We start from the raw sequence: 23,568 nt of genomic DNA, 5'->3' as shown, positions 1-23,568 counted from the left end.
ACCCATCCACCCATCCACCCATCCATCCATCCATCCATCCATCTATAATTTTTGCCATTTTAAACAAAACTAAATTAATGAACTGTGCAGGCATATATCATTTTATCTATTTTTTTTACTGTGGAAAAATTGAGTATCCTACTTTTAAGATATACAGCATAAAGTTAAAGTGAATATAATTTACTGTGTATTATTACTAGCATCCACATATTTACAAAGGAAATGCAAAGGAAACTGCTAAAACTAGTCATTTTTTGTTGTTGGTATGACATTCTATAAATATATAAAAATAAAATTCAGTTTTATGTTAGTTTTGGTTAAAGCTTGAAACAGTCGCTGTGGAGGGAACAAAGAGCCGCATGTGGTTCAGAGCCGCAGGTTACAGACCCCTGGTTTAGATAAATAGCTTCCTTAACCCCTTTTCAAACCATCTGCCTTCTATGTCCAAAATGTGAACATTGATGTCCTCTATAGACCATATCTTAACTTTAAGATGTACTTAAATTTCCTACTCTTGGCCAACAGAGCTGAGGCTTTTGTGTTGCGCCATGTTTCTACAGAGATGAAGTTTTACAGATTGAAACTTCAAACTTTCCTGTTTGAATTGAGAAAGCTCAACAAATGAGAATACAACTCTTCCGCAAACAAGTATGTCTTGTCATTTTGTTTAAAAACTTTTGTGCTTTATCTTTACCCACTGCTTTGAAGGGTGGGTGCATACATAATTGTCTGTGTGTTTACATTTGTCCATCTTTTAGCAAAATATATCATAAAGCACTGGATGGTTTTTGTTGAAATTCTCAGAATGTGTTGATTGACTGGGTGTACATCTACAACAGATAAACTGTTAGCATAAACCTAATTCATAATGGCCGCCATGGCCAACTGACCTTGGCTAACACAAAATAGCTGAAACACTGTAAATTTGACAGAAACTGAGATAAATACTGGTGATAGTTGCTAAAATTCATTCCCAACACATACCCCAAGCACTAACATATCGTGCTACATCTGTGTTTCACACTTTGCCAATAACTGTTGGCATCTACTCTGTCAACAAAAAGTCTGGTAAACCTGTTGACAAAATTTCATGAAACTCAGAAGATATTTATTGGATGTACGTCTACAGTTAATTAACTTTATGGCTGTGTTAAAAATGTTCACTCGTCCAGTCACAGTCAATACATCATGGTCATCAGTAGTAGACTCTATAGTGGATGGGAAAATAGTGCAGTGTTTTTTTAATTTTTATATTTTAAACACTACTTGAACATCCATCATCTTTACCCGCTTCTTCCTTTTTGGATCGCTGGGGTCGCTGGTGCCCATATCCAGCAGCCACTGTGAGAGAGGCGGGGGACATCTGGACAGGTTTCCAGTCCATCACAGGGACACATAGAGACAAACGAGAAACAACCATTCACTCTCACTCACACCTAGAGACAATTTAGAGTCATCAATCAGTCTAACATGCATGTTTTTGGTCTGTGGGAGGAAACCGGAGTACCCGGAGAAAACCCACGCATGCATGGAGAGAACATGTAAACTCCACCCAGAAAGACCCCAGCTGGGATTCAATCCGGCAACCTTCTTACTGATAAGTGGCAGCTCTACCAACTGCGCCACCATGTCGCCTTATTTCAACATAGCATACTTTATTATTATGTGCCAAATATTTAGTCAGATGTTAAAAAAAACATCAGCAAGTACTTGCTACATACAAATGATAAACAACATAATTTTTCTGGGTTTAACTGAGAAAATGTAATTAACATCATTGTTGTTTTGTTTTTTTTGGTCTCATTTTAATTAATCAAGAACTACAGCTATAACTAAGAACCTTCAATGTCTAAAAATTATGAATTTATACCACCCACCAAATATTTTCAGACAGGACAACTGGTTTTAAAGTTTTATACACACACATACATCAGTTTTCAAGATAGGCTGATCTTAGTTTAAAATACTGGCATGAGAGATGGTGGACAATCCTTAAAAAAGAATGCTAGGCTTTTGGTTTTGGTACTACATTATTTACATTCAAACCTTTTAATTTTTTATGATTAAACTGTTAAATTTATGCCGTTATTTCATCTCTGTGCTGTTGACATTTGGAGGCATTTGACTAGTTAGAGCCATTCTCATGATTAATACCTATGTCCAGTCTAAACACTTTTTTTTTCTGTTTTCCAGGACCAACCTGATAACCAGATGTTCCAATGAAGAGGAAGCCAAGCACTATGCTGCGTCCCAAACGTGGGAGTGTGGCCAGTGCCAGGGATGACTGTCCTCCAGACACATCTTCTGCTCTTAGATCTGATGTCCCAGTAAACTTAGAAACTGTCCAAGGGTCTCCTTCACATTTCAGACGTCTGACCATGTCGCAGCACAGTCATAACCTCCTCGTGTTTCTGAACGAAGACCGATCTCGGCAGAAGTTCTGTGATGTGACTGTGTTGGTGGGAGGGAAGGTTTACCGTGCCCACAAGGCAGTGTTGGCTCATGGTAGCAGCTACTTCCATGCTGAGCTATCCAAGAGTCCTGCTACTACAACTCATGTGACTCTGGATCACGTGGAGGATTCAGTTTTCCAACATCTGCTTGGCTTTCTATACACAGCGGAGTGTGTTGTCTCAGAGACAGAACTCCCAGCACTTTCTGAAGCAGCCAGATTCTTAGACATGATGGATATTTTAAAATTATTATGTGAGGACAAGGAAGCCAGCCCTGACAAAGCTGAGAAGAGGGGACCTCCACAGACAGAAGTTACTTCTATTGAGTCTACAGGGGCTGATAGAGAGACCCAGAGTTCATCTGGTGCTAAGTACAACCTGTTCACCTCTCAGTTTACGACCAAACTCTCCCATCAAGACAGTTCCACTGAGATTACTGATCTACAGGAGGAAGCTTCCACTGAAGGGGTAAAGACTATGATGGATCAGAGGAGTTCTAGCACCCGGAGATCAGCTCGGAGAAGAACACAACCTAAATATAAGAGGGATTCTTTAAAGTACTATCTCACCACCCAGGAACAGGAAAGATTTTCATCACCGCAAGATAAAAACAAAAAAGATGAAGCTACAGATGGGAATGAGACCTTCAGACCAGCTCAGGGGGATGATGCGATGGATGAAGATGGTGGGGAAGATGAGCGAGGAGATATTGGCGCAGATGGTGGTGCTCTAAATAAAGCTTCTGAGGCTTCAGGAGCAGACAAGAGCTCAGGTAAGAAAGATTCACTGTCTGAAATGACAGAGCAAGAGCTGGATGTTCATGTACCAGCAGCAAGAAGCTCCAACCAGTGTCCAGTGTACCCCGAGGGTCTGGCTCCAGTCATCATCCACACCTCCAGCAAGAAGACTCTCAAGTGTCCCAAATGTGAAAAGACCTTTGACCGTGCAGGTGAGGCTCATAGAGTAACATCTTGAGTAGAGTAGAATCTTTAGTAATCATTGGATGTACGTCTACAACTGATTAAATTTAGGATAAATCCAATTCAAGATGGATGCCGCAGCCAACAGACCTGACAAATACAAAAATGTCTTAGTAAAACTTGGTGTGGTAGTAGCTGAGACTGATCACCAACATATATTTTAAGCACTATTTTTAATTATCTAGTTTGAGGCCTACTTGTTAGATTGTATTGAAACTTTTTAAAAATAATTATTGGTAATTAATTTTCAGAGCGAGTCTAATTCAAGATGGCTACTACAGCCAACTGACATAAGGTTTTGCAGATATTTTGTTCCAATTTAGTGTGGTAGTAGTTGAAAGTCATTCATAGCACATACTTCAAGTTCTATTATTTGCACAAGACCATTAATTAAATATTTAGCATTAGGTATCTGTCTGTCAACCCTGTTTGTCTGTTAGCAAAATATCTCTTGAGCCACTCAACACATTTTAATGACATTGTCAAGTAGTAATCATTAGATGTACATTTACTACCATTTAAATTCTGGAGTCAACCCATTTCAAGATGGCCACCACAGCCAACTGAAATTAGAAAACACATAAAGAGCTATATTTCAGTCAATTTCACAAATGTTTAGATTACATTTTGTGTGGCTGTAGCCAAGAGTCATTCACAACATGAGCGTGACTTCTCCCAACAAAGCGTAATATTTTGCATAAAGTTAGTTTCAAGATTTGACCACAAAGAACCATCAATTTTTAGGATAAGATGATTTTTTTTAAATGATGGCGGATACTATACATTCCTTGTGATCAATTATAGATTTTGTATTTCCCTTAGTACATCTCCCATTAGACTAGATTCAACTTCATTATCATTACACAAGTACAAGGCAACAAAATGCAGTTTGGCATCTAACCAGTAGTGCAATAAACAGCAAGTGCAAAATATACTTTATACTGTATTACTATACTATGAACATGATGTACAGATAAGTGGGTATAGTAGATAATATATGAATGTGCTATATACACAGTATACCGATTGGTCTATTTCAGACCTAAAAACAGATTAAAGTGTTATAAATGTACCAGTTGGATGGATGTGTGCATCTTGAATTATGTACAGTATAGTTTAAAAACAGTATACAATGGTATGCACAATGTGAATACTGTTACAGTCTAAAATCAATAGGAGAGGTTTTTTTTTGTTTTTTTTTTGGGGGGGGGGGGGGGGGGGGTGAGTGTAACTGGTGACCAAGTTCAATAAGAAGATAGTTCTTGGAAAATAGCTGTTCCTGAGTTAGCTGGTTTTGGTCCTGCGGTTCCTGAAGTGCCTGAGGGCAAGCGGGCAAATAGTTTATGGGCAGGGTGAGAGGAGTCCTTGAGAATGCTGAAAGCTCGATGCAGATAGTGTTTCCTCTGAGTATCTGCAATAAGTAGAAGTAGAGACCTTATGATGCGCCATGGTGATATGGTGATGTTTTCACCACCTGCTGCGCTGTCTTGCAGTCTGACAGTGCAGTTTCCATACCATACACTGACATTACTGGTCAGGATATTCTATCACACAGCGGTGAAAGTTCACCAGGACATCCTCGGAAAGATGGTGTTTTTCAGTGTCCTCAGGAAGAAGAGGCGTTGATGAGCTGTCTTGACCAGGCTGGAAGTGTTGGTGGTCCAGGATAGGTCCTCTGAGATGTTGTTTCCCAAGAACTTGAAGCTGGAGACACATTCAGCAGCCATACTGTTAATGCGGATAGGGTCATGTGTGAGGGTACCTCCACGTGGGCCATCCTCCTGAAGTCCACGTTTGTTTTGCTGGTGTTAAGGAGCAGATTTTTGTCAGCGCCCCATGCGACCAGGTGCTGTACCTCCTCTCTGTAGGCTGGCTCATTGTTGTTGCTGATTAAGTCAATCATTCACCACGGTGTCATCAGTAAACTTTGATTCATGCACAGGCCTGCATATGTGGGTGAAGAGGTAGAGGAATGGCTCAGCACACAGCCCTGTGGTACACCTGTATTTAATGTGATGGTGGTGGAGTAGATGGGGCCTGACTTTACATGCTGAGGTCTGTTGGTTAGAAAGTCCACGATCCAGTGACAGAGGGAGGTGTTAATGCCCAGATCTCTAAGTTTAGAGACTAACGTGGCAGGTTTTACAGTAGTGAATGCTGCCCTGAAATCAGCAAATAGCATACATGCATATGTGTTGTTATTGTCCAGATGTATGAGTACAGGATGCAGCGCTATGGAGACTGCATCCTGTACTTGCAGTCTCCATCACCATGATCACAAGTTATAATGGTCCTATTTTTTTTTCTCGATTCTTCTTGTGGTTTTATTTTTTCATTATTTTTCAGGTAAATATGAGAGCCACACCAGAGTCCACACAGGAGAGAAACCATTCCAGTGTGACATCTGTCTTCAGTTCTACTCCACCAAGTCCAATTTGACTGTGCACAAGAAGAAGCATGCCAGTGATGCACCCTTCCAGAAGAAAGAGCACAAATGTCCCTTCTGTAACAAGCTCCACGCCAGCAAAAAAACACTGGCCAAGCATGTCAAAAGGTGCGATGATCACCTTTCCTTCCAATCAGAAAATGTTGTTCAGTCCTGCAGAGATGTAGTAAGGGTTCAGGGAGGACATTGTCTGTCACCTCACAGTTTAATTACAATACAGAAGGCTGTGATGTGATTATAAAACAAATGTCAATGTATCAATAATCATACTTAAAGCAAAATTCTGAGCATATACTGTAATTGCTCAGGATTATCAATTTGTATTTTTTCTTCTCACATTTTTAGTGATTCAAAATTTAGAAAAAAAAATAGGAATAAATGATCAGCTTTGAGCCCCTTCTTGTTTGCTCTGGTGATGGACTGACTAACAGATGAGGTCAGGCAGGAATCCTCATGGACTATGATGTTTGCAGATGACATTGTGATCTGTGGTGAGAACAGGGAACATGTGGAAGAGAACTTGGAGAGGTGGAGGTATGCACTTGAAAGAAGAGGAATGAAAGTCAGCTGCAGTAAGACAGAGTACATGTGTGAATGAGAGGGAGGCTGGTGGAACAGTGAGGCTACGAAGAGCAGAGGTCACAAAGGTGCAGGACTTCAAGTACTTAGAGTTGGTAATCTATTGTTCCTTTTCCATTAGTAACGGTACAGCATGGTTTGACTCAACACGGCACGGTTCCAAGGCTTTTCCACTAACATCGGTTCGTGGAATCGGCCCCTTTTTCAGTTCCTGGGGTTCTAACCGTGCCGAACTGGCCATTAAGCGTGACGTCAGAACACTGTCAGTCACTGATTGTCAGGGGATGGGGTCACTGGTCGTTTGAGAAACTTTCACAACAACTCGATCCGCCATTTGCAATAACTCAAACTCGAGGTGCGACTGAACCTATTTTTAAGATGTTAAAAACAATAATCACAACACCGTGGTCTAATGCTGAAGTGCAGGTGTTTTTTGTGCTTGGTGGCTGACGACAAAATTCAGAACAAGCTAGATGGAGCTCCACTGGTCCACCCGGTCCTCTCCACTGGGGCCTCCTCAGGCTGGGCTGGACGTCATCTCCCGTCTCCAAGCTCCGCCTGTCACTGTGGAGGATCCTCCGTGCTGCCGATCTGCAGGAGCACGTGAAGCTGGAGCCTGGGCCCCGGCCTCACGTGCTCCTGTGGGCTCCGAGCTGAACCCGCCCACTAGAACCGTTACTGAAAATATAAATACACAACTCATTCCGTGTCGAGCCAAGTTGCACCGTGATGTACCGGTACTAATAGTACTAATGGAGCAGAGGCAATGAAAACAGGGAGTGTGGTGAAGAAGTGTCCAGGCAGGACAGAGAAACGTTGCAGGAATGATGAGTGAAAAAAGGTGTCAGCAAAGGTCAAATGAAATGTTTATAGGCGAGTAGTGAGACCAGCTATGTTGTATGGTCTGGAGACGGTGGCACTGACAAAAAGATATGAGAAAGAACTGGAAGTGGCAGAAATGAAGATGTTAAGGTTATCATTGGGAGTAGGAAGGATAGATATGATTAGGAATGAGATCATCAGAGGTACAGCCAGGGACGATTCTAGGATCTGACCTTAAGGGGTGCTTAGCCCCCAGTACTGACAATGGTTGTTGTCTTGAACAATGCACCTCATGGTGTGGTTTTTGAGAAGTACAAAAACTTCCAGCACCTGGTATTTCCAGGGGGTCTCCCATCCAGTTACTAACCAGACCTGACCCTGCTTAGATTCCGAGATCAAATGAGATTGGGCGTGTTCAGGGTGGTATAACCGTAAACGAGGAGCTCAGTCACAAATAGCATTTTTAGTTTTAAAGGATCATAACAAACAAAGACTAAACTTATGCCACCAGAAGTTACAACATATATCTAAATATAAAACACACAAAACAAAGTGCAACAGCTTTAAGCATTAACCTTTAATTTAACTATGAACCTATGATGGTATGGGGGAGCACACTGGTGGGGGTCTGGGGGTCCTCCCCCAGAAAATTTTGAATAAAGTAGATGACATTTCCTGCATTCTGGTGTATTTTAATGGGCTGTTTAACATTTAGTTTTGCCTACATAAATAACACTTGATTCAATAACTATTTTAGAGTTAATGGCACAACAAGAAGTAGCCTGACCAACAGCTCTCCTTGTGTGAATAGAGCACGCTCCGCTTCTCTCATGCATCCTAGCCACAGTCTAAGAAACATACCTTAGTATAGCCTAGAGACTCAAAGACAGTTATTATCCACAAGCTGTCAGATTACTGAACTCTCAATAAATAACACTGAACAACTGGCAATAACATTGCACCAAGCCACATCTGTGACAACTAATATGACTAATATTATCTTGTGTCACCTAATATTTTATTGCTAATGCATTATGTGGCTGTATCATGTATGTACCTTACCATCATAATTCATCTCAATGTTACTCACTACCTGTGCAATAATCTGTCACAACCTGTGTAGTTTATGTTAGTTACGTGCAGTATACATCATGTGAATTTAAGCTTATATTACTACCTTGAAATACTTATTCATACAAATTCATCCTACTTGCACCATTATATTCTACCATGTTGTTTGCTATTTTTTTCTTTAGGACCTTGTAAATATTGTATTTACTTTTTCACTTTTTGGTACTTTATGTTGTACCCTTATTGAATGCTTTTGTAGTTCTTGTTTGTTTGTTCATTGTTTTAGTGAGTCTAATCAGTTCTTCTCATCCTGAATATTTTATTTTACTGTTAACCTTGTGTTAACCTGCATATGACAAATAAACATAACCTGAATTAAGCATTAACCTTTAATTTAACCATTAAGCATACAATGTAATTACAGAAAATGGAGGATTTACCTGCAGTTACTTTCGTAGAGATGAACATGTGGTAGCTACTTCCTGTTTATAACTTGTGATCAGCTGATGGGGTCGGTCCCCAGCTTTTTACATGTTTTCCAAACTCAGTTTAATTTTTGAAAAATAATAAACTGTATCCCACCCTCTAAATGCTCAGGGTAACACATGTCTGGATTACCTGTTCTCCACTGACACTGTTTAACCATTTTATTCTGGTGATTTTTCACAATCCCCTCTGACCGTAAAGCGTCCTGGCTGCAAGCAGCCCCATATCTGCAGGTAAGGGGCGTTTACCTTCGGAACAAATTGAGGTCACCGATTGGTCATTTGTTGACACGCCTACTGGATTGATTGACAGGTCGCGCAGCGGAGCCGAATTGTGAAAAAAAAAAAACTAGAGCTGCAGTCTAGCCCCGCCTCCTGTGGAGGAGGCAGGACGGTCCAGGAGCAGCGGTAGCGTGTTCTGTGTTTATATGTTGTTAATAAAAAGTTATCAAAAATAGTGAGAGCCGGCCCTGCAGCCCACAAATCAGACCGGACCACCGGGAATTCTCCAGACCCAGGGCCTAGTTTGGACATGTCCAGAGGAGGGACAGTGGGTATATTGGTAGAAGGATGTTAGAAATGCAGCTGCCAGGAGAAAGACAAAGAGGAGATATATGGATGCAGTTAGAGAGGACATGGAGGTAGTTGGAGTGAGGACAGAGGATGAAGAGGACAGAGTGAGATGGAGGAGGATGACTCTCTGTGGAGACACCTGAAGAGGGAACAACAGCAAGAAAAGATGATGAAACCACCAGTTTCACATTACAAGAGTATTTACAAGGAATTCACTAGATATTTTAAGATAAATTAGTCTCAACAGTATTTTTCAACCTTTATTTACACAGGTTAATCCCATTTATATATTTATACAAGCATACAAGATTTATAAATGCATAAACACATTTCAAATTGCACAAGTAGGAATATTCTGCACGTACAAACGTTTAAATAAATATGCACAAATCACCTGCGGTGGATGAATCTGTCAACATGAGGGCGTGGATCAGCTCGTCTGAATGTGTGTGGGCACAAATTCCAGTCATATATATTTTGTGCTTGTAAATCAGAATGTGTAACTGTAAATAAACTTTGCACCTAATAAAATAAATGTCTGAGAATTACATCTTTATTAGCTTAATTGCGAATTAAGGAGCAGAAATTTTTATGGGTGCGTGGCCTGTACCTGAATTGCTCTCTAGATATAAAAAAAATGGTTCACATTATGAATAGGTTTTATTTTCACTGTCTTTCTTTTGCTATGTAATGTGCAGCTGCAGTTCATATTTTTCATCACAGGTCTATTATCTCTTTCCAGGTTTCACCCAGATCACACCCAAGAGTTTTTGGCAACAAGAAGAAAGAAGAGCGAAGGCTGGAAGTGTGCGGTAAGGACCAGCTCTGGTTTTAGACCAGACCACTTGTTATTCATCCCAATTGTTTGTTTTGGCTAATGCTGCTTGTGTTCAGAATAACGATTAAAATGTTCAGTTTTAAATGGACGTGTGTGAAAAGAAAAAATAAATTTGAACAAATCTTTATTGTCGAACAGATTTGTTCGAAGACGTTCAGCCGCAGGCCTCACCTGCAGGAGCACATGATCCTTCACACTCAGGACCGGCCCTTTAAATGCTCCTTCTGTGATGAATACTTCAGGTCCAGGTTTGCAAGACTCAAACACCAGGAAAAGTATCACTTAGGTGAGAAATGCATCTGATGTAAAAGCTTTTTGAAAGTATTGAACATTTATAAAACGAAAACCAGATTTCATATACCGTATTTGCCAGCATATAAGTCACACCTTTTTGCATAAATTTGCAGGTCCTGCGACTTATACACTGAAGTGACTAACCATATTTATAACCCAATTTTTAGCTGAGATCTGATGATTTCATTCTTTCTGACATGAAAAATATTAAACATTAACATTTGCAGCCGCTAGAGCAGGGGTCACCAACGCGGTGCCTGCGGGCATGTTCTAGAAATAGCACTCATCATCAAGGAGCACCACCTAAAAATGGTCATTAATTATATTTTTAAATTTAAGAAATAACATTTGCAAGGATGTATATTTGAAATGAACATGATTAATGCAAATTTTAAGAAGAAATAGTTTTACGTATACAGTTTAGCAATCTTGTCTGGGGTCAAAGTTCATAATCATGCATAGACTACTCCCATCTCTGCAGCGGTGCAGCTACAAGCTAGTTTTACCTCCCAGAGGTTAAAATGGCAGAAAAACATAAGAAAACATCTGTTTACAGTGACTGGGAGGATGAGGTCTTTTTACAGTTGTGAAAGACAAGTGTGTCTGTTTCTCATTAGTGTGCTGTGGTGACAGCAAAACAACATGGAGTGACTCTTCACCAGCTAACATGTTAGCTTCAGTGCTAACTACCCCCTGGTGTCTCACAACAGACAGAAGAATGTCAGCGTTAAAGGCAGCTTTGAGACAATGGCAGATGTTTTTCATGAGGCATTTTCAGATGAGGTCTTGAAAAAAGCAATGAAATATGTGAAAAATTGTTTCTTTAAAAGATGCAATGATTAGTTAAAATTATTTTATATGCACAGCACTTTGTTGCAGCTGTGGTTGTTTTGAAGTGCTTTATAAAAAAAGTATTATTATTATTGTTAAAAATGTTGCAGATCTGAGGACCATTACTAACTTCACATGATTCATTTAAAAATGTCAGTTTGTTTTTGACATTACTGATAATTTGTATCTACAAGTTAGAGTTCTTCTGAAGAGTTATAAATACAAGAGTTAGTGCAAACAGGGCTTGATTGGAATATTTTATTGTTAATAGGATATTAAAAAGTTACAGAAGTTGTTACTATTAAAATGCATATTTTAAATGAATGTTACAAATGTGTTCATTCTTACAAAACAGTTAATAAAATATTTATAAAATGCACTGAATTTCAAATGTTACTGATTGAGATTAACATAAAATAAATTGTCATTTATGTTTAAATATCAGTTTTCTGTTGTAGTAAATCATCCGTTATGTCCCCTTTGTTTGGGACTGGAGCCAGTCTCCGCTGCTTTTGGGTGAAGGCAGGGGACACCCAGGACAGGTCTCCAGTCTGTCCCAGAGACAGACAAAGAGACAAACAACCATCCACAGTCCCAGTCACAGCTAGGAACAATTTAAAGCTGCGCAGAAGAGACAATAAAGGGATTCAAACTGGGGACTCAAGTTCTCGATTGAGAGTTCTGATCACTAATTATCAATGATAATTGATCATATTTATCAAGCTAAATCCTTACTGATAATCACTGTGGGGAGTTTGTAATAATACAGATCAGATCTGATGTGATCCGGCAGTTATATATTAACATGTATGTAAATGTATTATACTATAATTAAAGGTGAGCCGTGCAATTTTGTTTGTATCAAACAAGTAGCTCTTCGTGTCGCTCGATCCCACTGAAGTAGCTCTCAGTCTCAAAAAGGTTGGTGACCCCTGAGCTAGAGGGTCCTCGAGCATTATGGCAAACCATGTGTCTCATTAATAGGTAAAAGTGGCTATTAATGAGACATTTGGTTTGCCATACAGAGCCACCTTCATCTCTCTCTGGAACTCCTGGAGCAAACGTCAAATCAGCTGCATTTCACCGCGCCGCCCGGTGAAATGCAGCTGATTTGACCATTAAAGTGCATTTATTAAGGAAAAGTTCAACTGAGACACACCTTTACTATAATGTCGAGCAAACAAATAGTTGTTTTTAAGTGTTAATCTTGTTAAATGCTTCTTAAAGTCCTCCCATGCACACACACGATTTTTGACACAACACCGGCCCACATTTTCAGGTGGTCATTGGTGTCGTGTAACAAACGCGATGCATCAGCGGTGACGCACAATAGATGCGACAAAGGGATGTATTTATGGATTTTTCCATTTTATTAGATATATTTGGACTGATGCGACCTATATGGCGGTGCGACGTGTACGGTGTCAAGTACGGTATATTAATCAAGCTTTCAGAGCGGTTTATAGCTTTGATTCTACAACTTGCTACGGTAAACACTTGACATTTTATTTTGTCTCATGGCAGGCCCTTTCCCCTGTGAGATTTGTGGACGCCAGTTTAATGACACAGGCAACAGAAAGAGGCACATTGAGTGCACGCATGGAGGCAAAAGAAAATGGACCTGCTTTGTTTGTGGGAAATCAGTAAGAGAAAGGTGCAGATTTTAATTGATTTCAGTTCAGTTTCTCACAACAGACGTCATCTCAGGGCACTGAACAGAAACATTCACATACAGTACATTATAAAAGTCAATTAGTAAAAGTTACTCTCTAAGGAAGCAGCAGATTGTGTTGAGTCTTCACTTCATCACAGTCTCACATTCTAAGCTAGCACAAAGGCAACAGTGGAAAGGAAAAAATATAGCTCTCATACTTGAGTATGAAAGCACACCTCATTAATATTAAAGTTTGTCATTTAAATAGATTAAATGTTATCAATCTGAGCTTAATAAATATGTTTATTTACGTTGTTTTTCTCACAGGACGACATTAAGGGAGCACCTGAGGATCCACAGTGGAGAGAAGCCTCATCTCTGCAGCATTTGTGGTCAAAGTTTTCGTCACAGCAGCTCTTACAGGTGTTTGATAGAACACGTGTATTTGGTTAGGAATGATGTAGATTTTTATTTTGACTGTCTGCGTCACTAAAAGACTCCTACTTCCACTTTTGCAGGCTCCACCTCAGAGTCCACCATGATGACAAGCGTTATGAGTGCGATGAATGTGGAAAAACCTTCATACGTCACGACCACCTAACCAAACATCAGAAGATACACTCTGGTGAGAGCTGCTGAGTCAGCAAGCCTGAGATTGAGTGCATGTTTTTCTTCCATCAATGCAGACGCTATTTTTCTGTTAGTGTTTATTTAATGCACTCCATGTTTTTTTTTACAGGTGAGAAGGCTCATCAGTGTGAAGAATGTGGGAAGTGCTTCAGGCGCCATGATCACCTGACAGTTCATTACAAAAGTGTTCATTTGGGAGAAAAAGTTTGGCAGAAGTATGACACAAATTACAAGTTTATTCAGTTTCTGAATCTTTAGTGACGTACAGACACAGACTGTTTTATTAGTGTTCAGTTTAGTTTCATTTCAAATTATCTACAGTATCTAGCGCTAATTCAAAATGAACGTCGTCTCAGGGCACTGTACAAAAATGTTCGCATACATTAAAAATGCCTAATATTTAAAATGATCTGTCTAACAAAGCAAGCTGATTGCATCCAATCTCCACTTAGTCACAGTCTATTTAGCACTATTTTCTTGAAGAAAAAATAAACTTACAAAAGTCACTGAAATAACCTGAAATTAACAAAAGTAATAATAATTTCAAAAAACGATTGAAAATCAGTTGTTGCTTTTGAAGTTTAGTTCAGGTATTTTGGCCCTCAGTTGTCTCAGGTTTGAAGGCTTCCTTCTCCAGACTGCATGTTTCTGCTCCTTCTGAGCCCTGTGGCCAATTCAGAATACAGTAGTCCCTCGATTATCTTGGGGGTTACGTTAGACGTAAATATTTTAAGGCTTTATAAACCCTTCCCACACTTGCAATGTTCTAAACTCTTGAACCTACATAATTTTAACGACATACATATATGTACTGTACAGTACTGCAAAATTTTACTCACCAGCTCTGCAGACCAGCAGCTCGGTTCCGGTCGGGCTCGGTTCCCACCGCTCCGTCCAGGTTGATGTGCTCGTGGATAAACGAGCTTCAGGAAGTTTCATGGTTATTTGCAACTTTCCTGCCAGTTCTGTGAACTTCACAGATAAATCGTTACTTCTGACTTTGCGTTGCAGAACTACCGTATCCTTCCATTTCAGCATAAAGCAGCGGCCGGAAGCACTGTTGGCTTCTGGGTAGAGTAGTTCTTTTGACTTGCATTACAGTGTAGGCTTATTGAAAGGAAATTACGAAATGGCAGCGCCTGTCCAAAGTATTTTTTCCGTTAACTTTTTATCCCATACCATCCCAATCACAAGTAATATTAAAGTTGACAATCATGTGTCGTGCACAAGCTTTTAGTAGCAAGGGTCTACTGCAGTCCAATGTTTGGTTCAGAGCTGTTTTGGGAGGACCAGCAACTGAGACCAAACTTTCTGACACTGAACAGTACTTTTTTCTCCAGAAGGCCTTGATAGTCTTGAGATTTCATTGAACCCTGCACTAATTCAGCACAGCCTGTGTCAGAAGCAGCAACGCAGTTTCAGAACAGAACCGAGCTTGCTCCACGTTGCACTGTGTGATTTTCTTTGCATGTTTTATTTTTGGGGCTGTGAACAAACAGCTGATGGGACTTGTTCCAGTTTGGTCTCATCTGTCCAAATGACTGTACTAGACATTTTGTTGCTACGTATTTTGGAAAATTCAAATCTTGTTTTTTATGATTTGATGTCCTCCTCAATCATCGTCTTTGGCTCCACTTTGGCCTAAACAGTAACTGATGGCGTGATCTGACACTGATAACCTTTGATCTTGGAGTTCACCTGTATTGTCTTTAGAAGATGTTTGGGGCACTTTGGTTACCATTCTTATTATCAGTCTCTTCAAAATATCTGCAGTTTTCCCCTTGTGGACACGTCCAGCGAGGCTGTCTCCAGTCCTGTGGACCTTAAACCTCTGAATAATCTGAGCAGCTGTAGTCAGAGGAACATCAAGCTGCTTGGAGATGGTCTGATAGTCTTTACCTTCAACATCAAGCTCAGTAATTGTATTTACTGTATAAGCTCCTGAGACAGTGGACAATGGTCCATGTGTATCATGTGTACACACCATCATACCAAACAGCACAGTGACTACTTTTCACCCTTTAAATAGACAAAGTGAATGATTGCAGGTCTGAAGACACATGCGATGCTGATAACTGGACACACCTGAGTTTAACATTCCTGTGGTCAAACATCTTTTTAAAAAGTAACATCCTTATTGTCAAGGCCAGTTTTATTAATTTCTTTTAATGTTTCTATTGAACCAAAATTCAAACACTGTGACTGATTCTTATTCGTGTTTTTATAAAGATTTGTTAATAACAACAAAAAAGGTTAAATTGTGTCATCTGGATCAGTTTCTTTAAGTTTAAGACCATTTTTTTTTACTTCTTTTTTATGTCAATATTGCTTTTGTCAGTTCAAATTATTTCAGTGATCATTGTGTTTTTGGTGGGTTTTTTTTTTTAAATAAAAGGGTGCCAACAAAATTGTCTGCATCTGCATTTTACCCCCCACATTAGCCAGAATGTTTTAGCAAACAATCATCAGTTCTGTCTCTGTTCCTTTCTTTAGGTATAAGACTGCTGTGCATCAGTGTGAGGTTTGCAAGAAAGAATTTAAAGGAAAGTCCAGTTTGGAAATGCACTTCAGGACTCACTCAGGTAAAAAAAAAAAAACAACCTTAAGAGCAATTAAGGAAACCTTCTTTCATTGATATAACTGCCATATTGTTAAGATTAATACACCATAATTTTACTCAACAAAATGAGGAACACACATTTTCTAGTTCCCAGTTTTGCAACTTCAAGTTTAAAATGGTAGAAGCATAGTAATTTCAGGGTGTAAATGGGTGTGCAATGTTTGTGCACATCTACTGCAAAATATGAAATAATTTGATAAACTATTAACCAAACAAAGTAGCACATCCCTCTGGTCCGCACAATTTAGTAATTTTATGTACAGTTCCTGTGTTCCTCAATATTACTGTATGTTTGGATGTTGCAATAAAAAGTCTGGGCAGCATAGTGGCTCAGTTGGTAGATAATTTAACAAAACTTGATACACATGCATCATCACTAGATGGCGTATACCATACTTTTCATCACCCTGGCTTCAAAGTCACAAATAATGGTCAAAGTTAAAATAAAGTATTTGCTTGTCTGAATCATAACATTTGATCGGCTCAATATAATGAAACTTCATACACATATGAATCATCACTAGACAAAGTGTTGTGTACACTGTTCATTCATTCATTCATTCATTCATTCATTCATTCATTCATTCATTCATTCAACACTTGCTCTTGTCAAGGGCGGACGTCTTCTCCTCCTCTCCCTCTCCACTTTGCTTTGCTCTGCTCTGTCCTGTCTGTGAAACTGCTTTAGAGCCTCTCTTCTACAACTCTTCCGAATCATAATTCTGCTATGGATTTGATCAGTTGGTCCCTCAACGCAATTGATAACCTTTCTTTGAAGAGAAGACAGGCTTTAGGCGAGCCAATTTGCCCTGTTGGCATGCACACAGCTGGTTATCTCATCGACTTGGAAGACTTGATGATGTGTTTGTCTCTGCTGTCAATCGTGGATGTTAAGGACACATATATCATTGGATTTATGATAACTGGTTTCCTGCTTTTTGGATTCGGCTGGTTCCTGGTCTATCAACAAACAAGGAAGTCGTCAGCAGCAAATTTGGCCCTGGTCAGGCTGCCTGCCTTATGATGGCTTGGTTCATGCCTCAAGCACCCAGACTCAAATGCTTTTGGCAGGATGGATCAGATCTCGGGGATTACTCTCAGGCACGGTCCATTGGTGTGGCCATTTAATTTGGATGTTTCGGAACCGAGAGGACCAATAGACAGTAGACATAATCAGTAAAGTTCTGCCTGTCCCCACAACAATCGTGTTTATCTGAATTCTACTCCACGACTGGCCTTGACAGGCCACCTTATCTTAATTCGCCTGGAAGCTCTGTAAACCTTGATGCTCTGCCCCTTCCCCCCCTCTCCCACCAAGGAAGTTTACGGACCAATCAGAGGGGCCCGGCTGAATAAACATTCTATCATCATTTCAAAACTCTTTGGATGGTATCTGACGTTGTCCTTGTCCGTCCTCAGCACCCCCTGAGAGTGTACGGATATCTCCAGAGGGAACTATGTGAACTTGAGCGATTTACCACCCTTATCGGAACTCTTGCAGTGCCTCTGTCTGACCCTTTCACACCCCCGTGGAATGTCGTCATCATTATGTACTTGTGTGCAAGGTTTTTTTCATTTTCATGCTTTTAATCTTCAGCCAAAGATTAAGAGCATGTTAGGATTTTTTTTTCTTTACCTCCAAAACCTATGTTGTCACTTTCACCACTTATTGTCTGTTCAAACAGGTCTCACTTGTAAATGAGTCTTCAAGACTCAATGTGATTTATCTGTTTAAATAAAGGTTGAATGAATGAATGAATCCATTAAATTTACTACATTCACATTCAGTTAACGATAAAAAGAAACATTCAGGTCAAAGAAACTGACCTGTATTTGTCTTCAAGGAGCCAGAGTTGTCTGTATTTATGCAATAAACGGACAAAACGATGTGGATCAGTGTTCCCCAGGGAACAACCATACACATTGGTGATTTGACGCTCTATCACCTCGATCCGGAACGATGGGACGCGACTCTGGATGACTCAGAGTACCTGGGAAATATGTCTATAGACATAGATCCAGAGACTCTGGGAAGGATCCGTTTTGAAGGCACCCAAGTCGTCGACGTGGAACCAATAAACCGAGTTCTCAAGTCCCTCAGGTCCACAATTAAGAACCCGATCCAACCAATTAACTATGCGTGGTCGAGCGCGGACACATTAATCATAGCCCTGCTAATGACGATAACCCTCGTATTGTGTGGGATACTCGCATCCCTGTTCCGGGGCCAAACGTCACTCCGAGTCGACGTGGATCGCCAAGCAGCGCACCTCGATATGATTATGCCTCGCGTAAGCGGGTCCGCAAAGAAGCCACTCACACGGGACAACGTGACTGAAACTGACAACCAGGGTGAGGAGGAGCAGTGAAACGATGTTTCTAGATGCTTAGTCACTACTCTTGTCGGTGTTGAAACGTTGTTTAGTTGATTTTGGTTGTTTCTGAGGTAAGAATGTATCTTGTGTGTAAGTTAAGTTAGAGACTAAGAGGCCTTTAACCATGCCAACATGCAGTTCATTCGCTAAATTGCAATCCTTGCGGAGTCAATGTATATTATTGTTACCTTAAGTACCATAATCTACATTGGTCTCACATCGCTTAAGCCGAACCTACTCGAACAATTCTATTCGGGGGGATAGCTAATTCTTTTTGATAAGTCTCGCCATAGACTTCCAAAACATTTATGGGGAAACCAAACACCCAATCTCAAGTCGTTCGTCTAAAAGACAACAGACATTTGAACCAAACTATATTTTGCCATGTAAAGCTAACTTAACCCAAGTTAGAAATGGAAAAGTAGTTTGGAACCCTTTTCTATAGGCTTAAACCCCTGTAGTTACCCCTTTTCAGCATGCTCCACCCCTTAACTGGTAGTCGTAGCTGTTCCCAACCATAATAGCTTACACACCAGGTGCATATAGTTTAAGGCCTTATGTAAAATCCCCTTCATAAGCCCACCTTAAACCACATAATTGCATGACACATTTGAACCAGAACGACACAGGCTGGACGTCGCTGGAGACAACCTTAGCTGGAGGCGACCTGCAATCCTGACGTTGGTCTCCACTCTTCATCCAGTGGCCGCTTCTTCAGTTCAACCCAAGGGTACCCCTCTGTATGCTGATTAATCAACACTTCCAATCGTTGTGGATTTACCATTGTGGATTATATGACTTTTTCCAGTGGATTACAGACTCTGTTTCCAAGGGGTTAAAGCATTGCTACAATGGAATTATCGAGACGATATGGAATTATAATCAACACAATGGAATTACCGAGAACATTGTGGGATTACCTTGACTTTTGTTTTCCTTGCTGGATTACCTTGACTTTTGTTTTCCTTGCTGGATTACTTTTGACTTTTGTTTTCCTTGCTGGATTACTCTTGACTCTTGTTTCTTTGCTGGATTACATCAAGCTTCAAGGACAATCGACGGCGTAAGTCCATAGTTGGAATTCATCCCCATGGACAGGTGATGATTTCCAAAGGGGGGACTGTAGTGGACTAGGCCTACGTCGAAACTAAGTCTAAGGTCAAAACTCTTGACCTTAAGAACCTTGTGGGACAGGAACTGTCATTTCATTCATTTGAACTCAGAAATACAGGTTCACCCATCCTGAGACTTTCTCTCTTGAAGATTCAAGTGAAAAGAACACTCTCTGTTTTATTATCATTACTATTGTTCAAATGTTGATAATCAAAGTGTCTTAGTTCAAACCATTTTAGATGTTGCAGTGAACTAATCAATTTTATTAACTGAGTAATGGTTTTTATTCTCATGCAAAAGTTAGAACTCATGTTAAAAGCTGTTGCAGAGTAATTATGCATTTTTCTGATTTCTGCTTTTGAATGAGCAAGTGTGTGCGTTTACAAGGTTACAGTCAAACGAAAAACAAGTTGTTATGTTAAAACTGTCATGTTTTAGAATCCTCTCAGACGTAAATAGAGATGTTTTGCACCTGTTTCTTAAACACGCCAAAACAAAACCCTCTCGGTCTGTGAGAACATTTCTGACCTGTCTCATAACAATTCTCGCTGTCTCTAACCTCTTACGTCACAAAAACACACCCCTTCTGGTCGATTCTGACCAATGAACAAATCCCAAAAAGTGAACCGGGAAAGAGTCTTTAAAATGTCAGTACTTCCTGGTCTACACAGAGTTGGAGAGTTGTCAGACTTCTAGAGTTTTCGGAGTTCTCAGAGTTCAGAGTTCTGGAGTTCTGAAGTTGCTGGAGTGCTGGAGAGTTTTCTGCTGGTTCTGCTCAAGTTCTGTTAGAGACGGGATGATCTTGACATGACAAAAGGCTCTTCCGAGTTCCATGGGATTATAACTTTCACTAGCCACTACTTCTGACGAGCTACAGCCACCATCAGGAGACGCTGGACAGGTAGCGTTAACGGAATTCCATATCTGCTGATAAATCTTCAGAAAGGTAATGGATCAAGTTTCCTACCAAGCGTACCGAAGGAGAGCTGGGCTTCTGATGGAGAGTGTCGGTTCTGGTGAACATTCCTCCCTTCCCATTCAATCTTACTCCCTTTAACTTCTTTCATCTTTAACTTTCTATCAAGTAGAAATTCTCCCAGATATTTAGAAATGTCTGTGTAAAGTGCTTATTCACATCCGTGTGGGTAAAAGATCATAGTTGTACAGTTTTATAAATGTTTGGTGCAGCAACGGAAAAATCATGGCCGTATGATTTTTCCTGATTGATTGCTTTGTTGTTATTTTCATAATTTGCCAAATTAATGTACATGTTTGATGTTAAATTTGATTCTGTAAATAAATGACCGCATTCATTTTGATGGGTCAAATCTAAATGACGTCTCACGTTTGCATTTCCTTAAATTCAATGCACGTTTTATTCAGTCCAGAAAAATGAGGAACCCGCGTTAAATGATGAATATATCCCAGCATCTGTTCATCTACACATCTGCAACTAAGTATAATAACCTTTGTACTTTTTTTTCATTTGGTTTGGTAAAGGGGATTTGCAAAAGTATCAGCCTATTAACTTTGTAGAAACTCAGTCTGGTCTTCATTAGTCTACCTTGTTTTAGCTTGGAAAGATTTGATTTTGTCTCAGCAGTGTTCAGGCAAAGTGATTCTTCAAGGCAAAGGTGCAACAGAACTGAACACATGAAGGTATGTTTTGTGTTGCAGGTGAGAAACCCCACAAATGCCCAGAGTGCCATCAGACGTTTCGAATCAAGAAGACCCTAACAAAGCATATGGTGATTCACTCGGACGCTCGGCCTTTTAGCTGTCCGCACTGCAACGCCACCTTTAAGAGAAAAGACAAACTCAAGTACCACGTGGATCATGTGCACAGCGCTCGGTTTACTGAGCCACCCCTCGTCGAGGACAAAGTAGTCCCCATTCCTTTTGAGGAAAACACAAAGACATTCACCACAGAAACTAAATCAGCCCCACAGAGCACTTCTGACCCAACCAACATCTGTGTACCCGTCACTTTAGTCCCCGTCCCCATGGCAGGAGGAGCACAAGGGAACTTGCACTCCCACAGGACAGTGTCTCACTCCTCGCAGACTCACAATATTGTTAACATTCAAACTCAAGGACATTCAAACTCTGGATATCAAGCTGCAACAGATCTGGCTTTCTTAGAGAAGTACACCCTGACCCCTCAGCCTGCTAACATCGTCCACCCTGTGAGGTCTGACCAGATCCTGGACCCTCGAGAACAATCTTACCTGGGTACACTGCTGGGCCTGGACTCTACTTCCTCTGTCCAAACCATCTCCAGCACTGATCACACTCACTGATGATTGACTTTAAAAATAGATTTAGTAACCTAACCCCCCATCCCCCCTATAAATAAATAAAATACTGCAATTATAAAAAAAAAAAAAAAAAAAAAAAAATCACAGCCAGTGACTAAACATGACTGGTTGAATGGATCTTCTAACTTCCAAAAGCAGATATGTTTTTTTTTCTATTTTTATACCAATTTTATCAACCTTCTAGCTTTTTAACAGGTTGGCTAAAGGACAACAGACAATTATGATGAACAAAATGATCCAATATTTTCACTTTTAAAAAAGTTGCTATTAGCTGTTTTTATAAATTAACTTCGATTTATTATTGGCATTATAAATGTTTTCTGTCAAGGTTCAGGATCTAAGCTGAAGTCAGACAGGCCTTTACAGATGATGACACTTGTCTGCAACATGTTCCACAAAGATCATTTCTGTTTAACTTTGTATTAAAAAACAATTTGTTTTTTTTCATATGAGTGTTATGAATTTCTATAATGTTTCAAAATGCATGTGTACAATAACCTTTTGTTTAAAATAAATACATTTAAAGACTTGAATGAATTCATATTGCCTAACACCAATAGTATCATCATTTTCAACTTACATTATCTTATGTTGAAAAAATAATAAATTTGATCTGTTTTGGTTTAACCTTGAAATTATTGTTGTGTACACTATCCTGCATTGTGTTTTCATGTGTTGTGAATGACTCTCAGCTTCTACTATATCTGTAAATTTGGCTGAGGTATGGCCACATTTGTGTTTGCTGTGATTGCTCTGCTGTGGCAGCCATCTTGAATTGGAATGACTCCAAAAGTTGCTAGTGAAGATTCTCAGTCGTCCGGGTCGTGGTAAAACAAAACAAAACAAACAAACAAAAAATATATAAAAAAAACCAAAAGAATCGAACTTCTATTCTGAAGCTGAAGACGTTTCGCTTCCCATCCGTTGGACTTTATCAGTTGATAAATGTTTTGGTGACTCCAAGAGTTATTCTGTCATAGATGTGTACATGTACAATTTATTAACTGTTCCGAGTCCATCCAATAGAAATTTTCTGAAAGTTTCACTACAGTTCAACCAGTGGTCCATGAGAATTATTGCTAATAAGCAAAGATGACTAACATCAACATTTAATATAAAAGTTTTAAGCACAATCATGTGGCATGCAGCATTTAACATACACCACTTTAGCTCAGTGTCAGTAAAATGGACTGACGTACAGTCGTTTCTGTGTTTGTGAAGGTCAGTTTACTGTAGCAGCCATTTTTCATTGGCTTGAGTCCAAAAGTTAATTAGTTCTAGAGGGACATCCAATAATTACTTTCTAAAAGTTTAATTCCAATCCTTTTTATGATTCATGATGTATTTTGCTAACGATACAAACAAACAACACATACAGAAACATTATCGATGTGCCTTTGGCGGCAGCTTATAACCATCAAAGTTGAGTTCTTTAAAAGAGACTGAACAGAACTTTGCTAATTTTAAAGTAAACTTGTGGATTTTG

General features: G+C 39.8%; 1 protein-coding gene and 1 pseudogene across 1 annotated transcript; one reads left to right on the top strand and one right to left on the bottom strand.

The window, feature by feature from the left end:
• The first annotated feature begins 2,219 nt into the window (after positions 1 to 2,219).
• On the top strand, positions 2,220 to 22,216 carry zbtb41 (zinc finger and BTB domain containing 41). The gene is made up of 10 exons (XM_037681607.1): positions 2,220 to 3,402; positions 5,780 to 5,987; positions 10,152 to 10,221; positions 10,386 to 10,533; positions 12,897 to 13,026; positions 13,354 to 13,449; positions 13,545 to 13,651; positions 13,766 to 13,871; positions 16,150 to 16,238; positions 21,442 to 22,216. The coding sequence occupies exons 1-10, from the start codon at positions 2,220 to 2,222 to the stop codon at positions 22,062 to 22,064; spliced, it is 2,760 nt and encodes a 919-aa protein (XP_037537535.1). The 3' UTR covers positions 22,065 to 22,216.
• Positions 7,599 to 7,717, bottom strand: LOC119415324 (annotated as a pseudogene).
• Positions 22,217 to 23,568: the final 1,352 nt, after the last annotated feature.

The sequence above is a fragment of the Nematolebias whitei genome, chromosome 9 (genome assembly GCF_014905685.2).
Source record: "Nematolebias whitei isolate Nwh7 chromosome 9, NemWhi1, whole genome shotgun sequence".
NCBI lineage: Eukaryota > Metazoa > Chordata > Actinopteri > Cyprinodontiformes > Rivulidae > Nematolebias > Nematolebias whitei.
The sequence above is the reverse complement of the archived record's forward strand: the minus strand, read 5'-3'. Positions and strand labels throughout refer to the sequence as shown.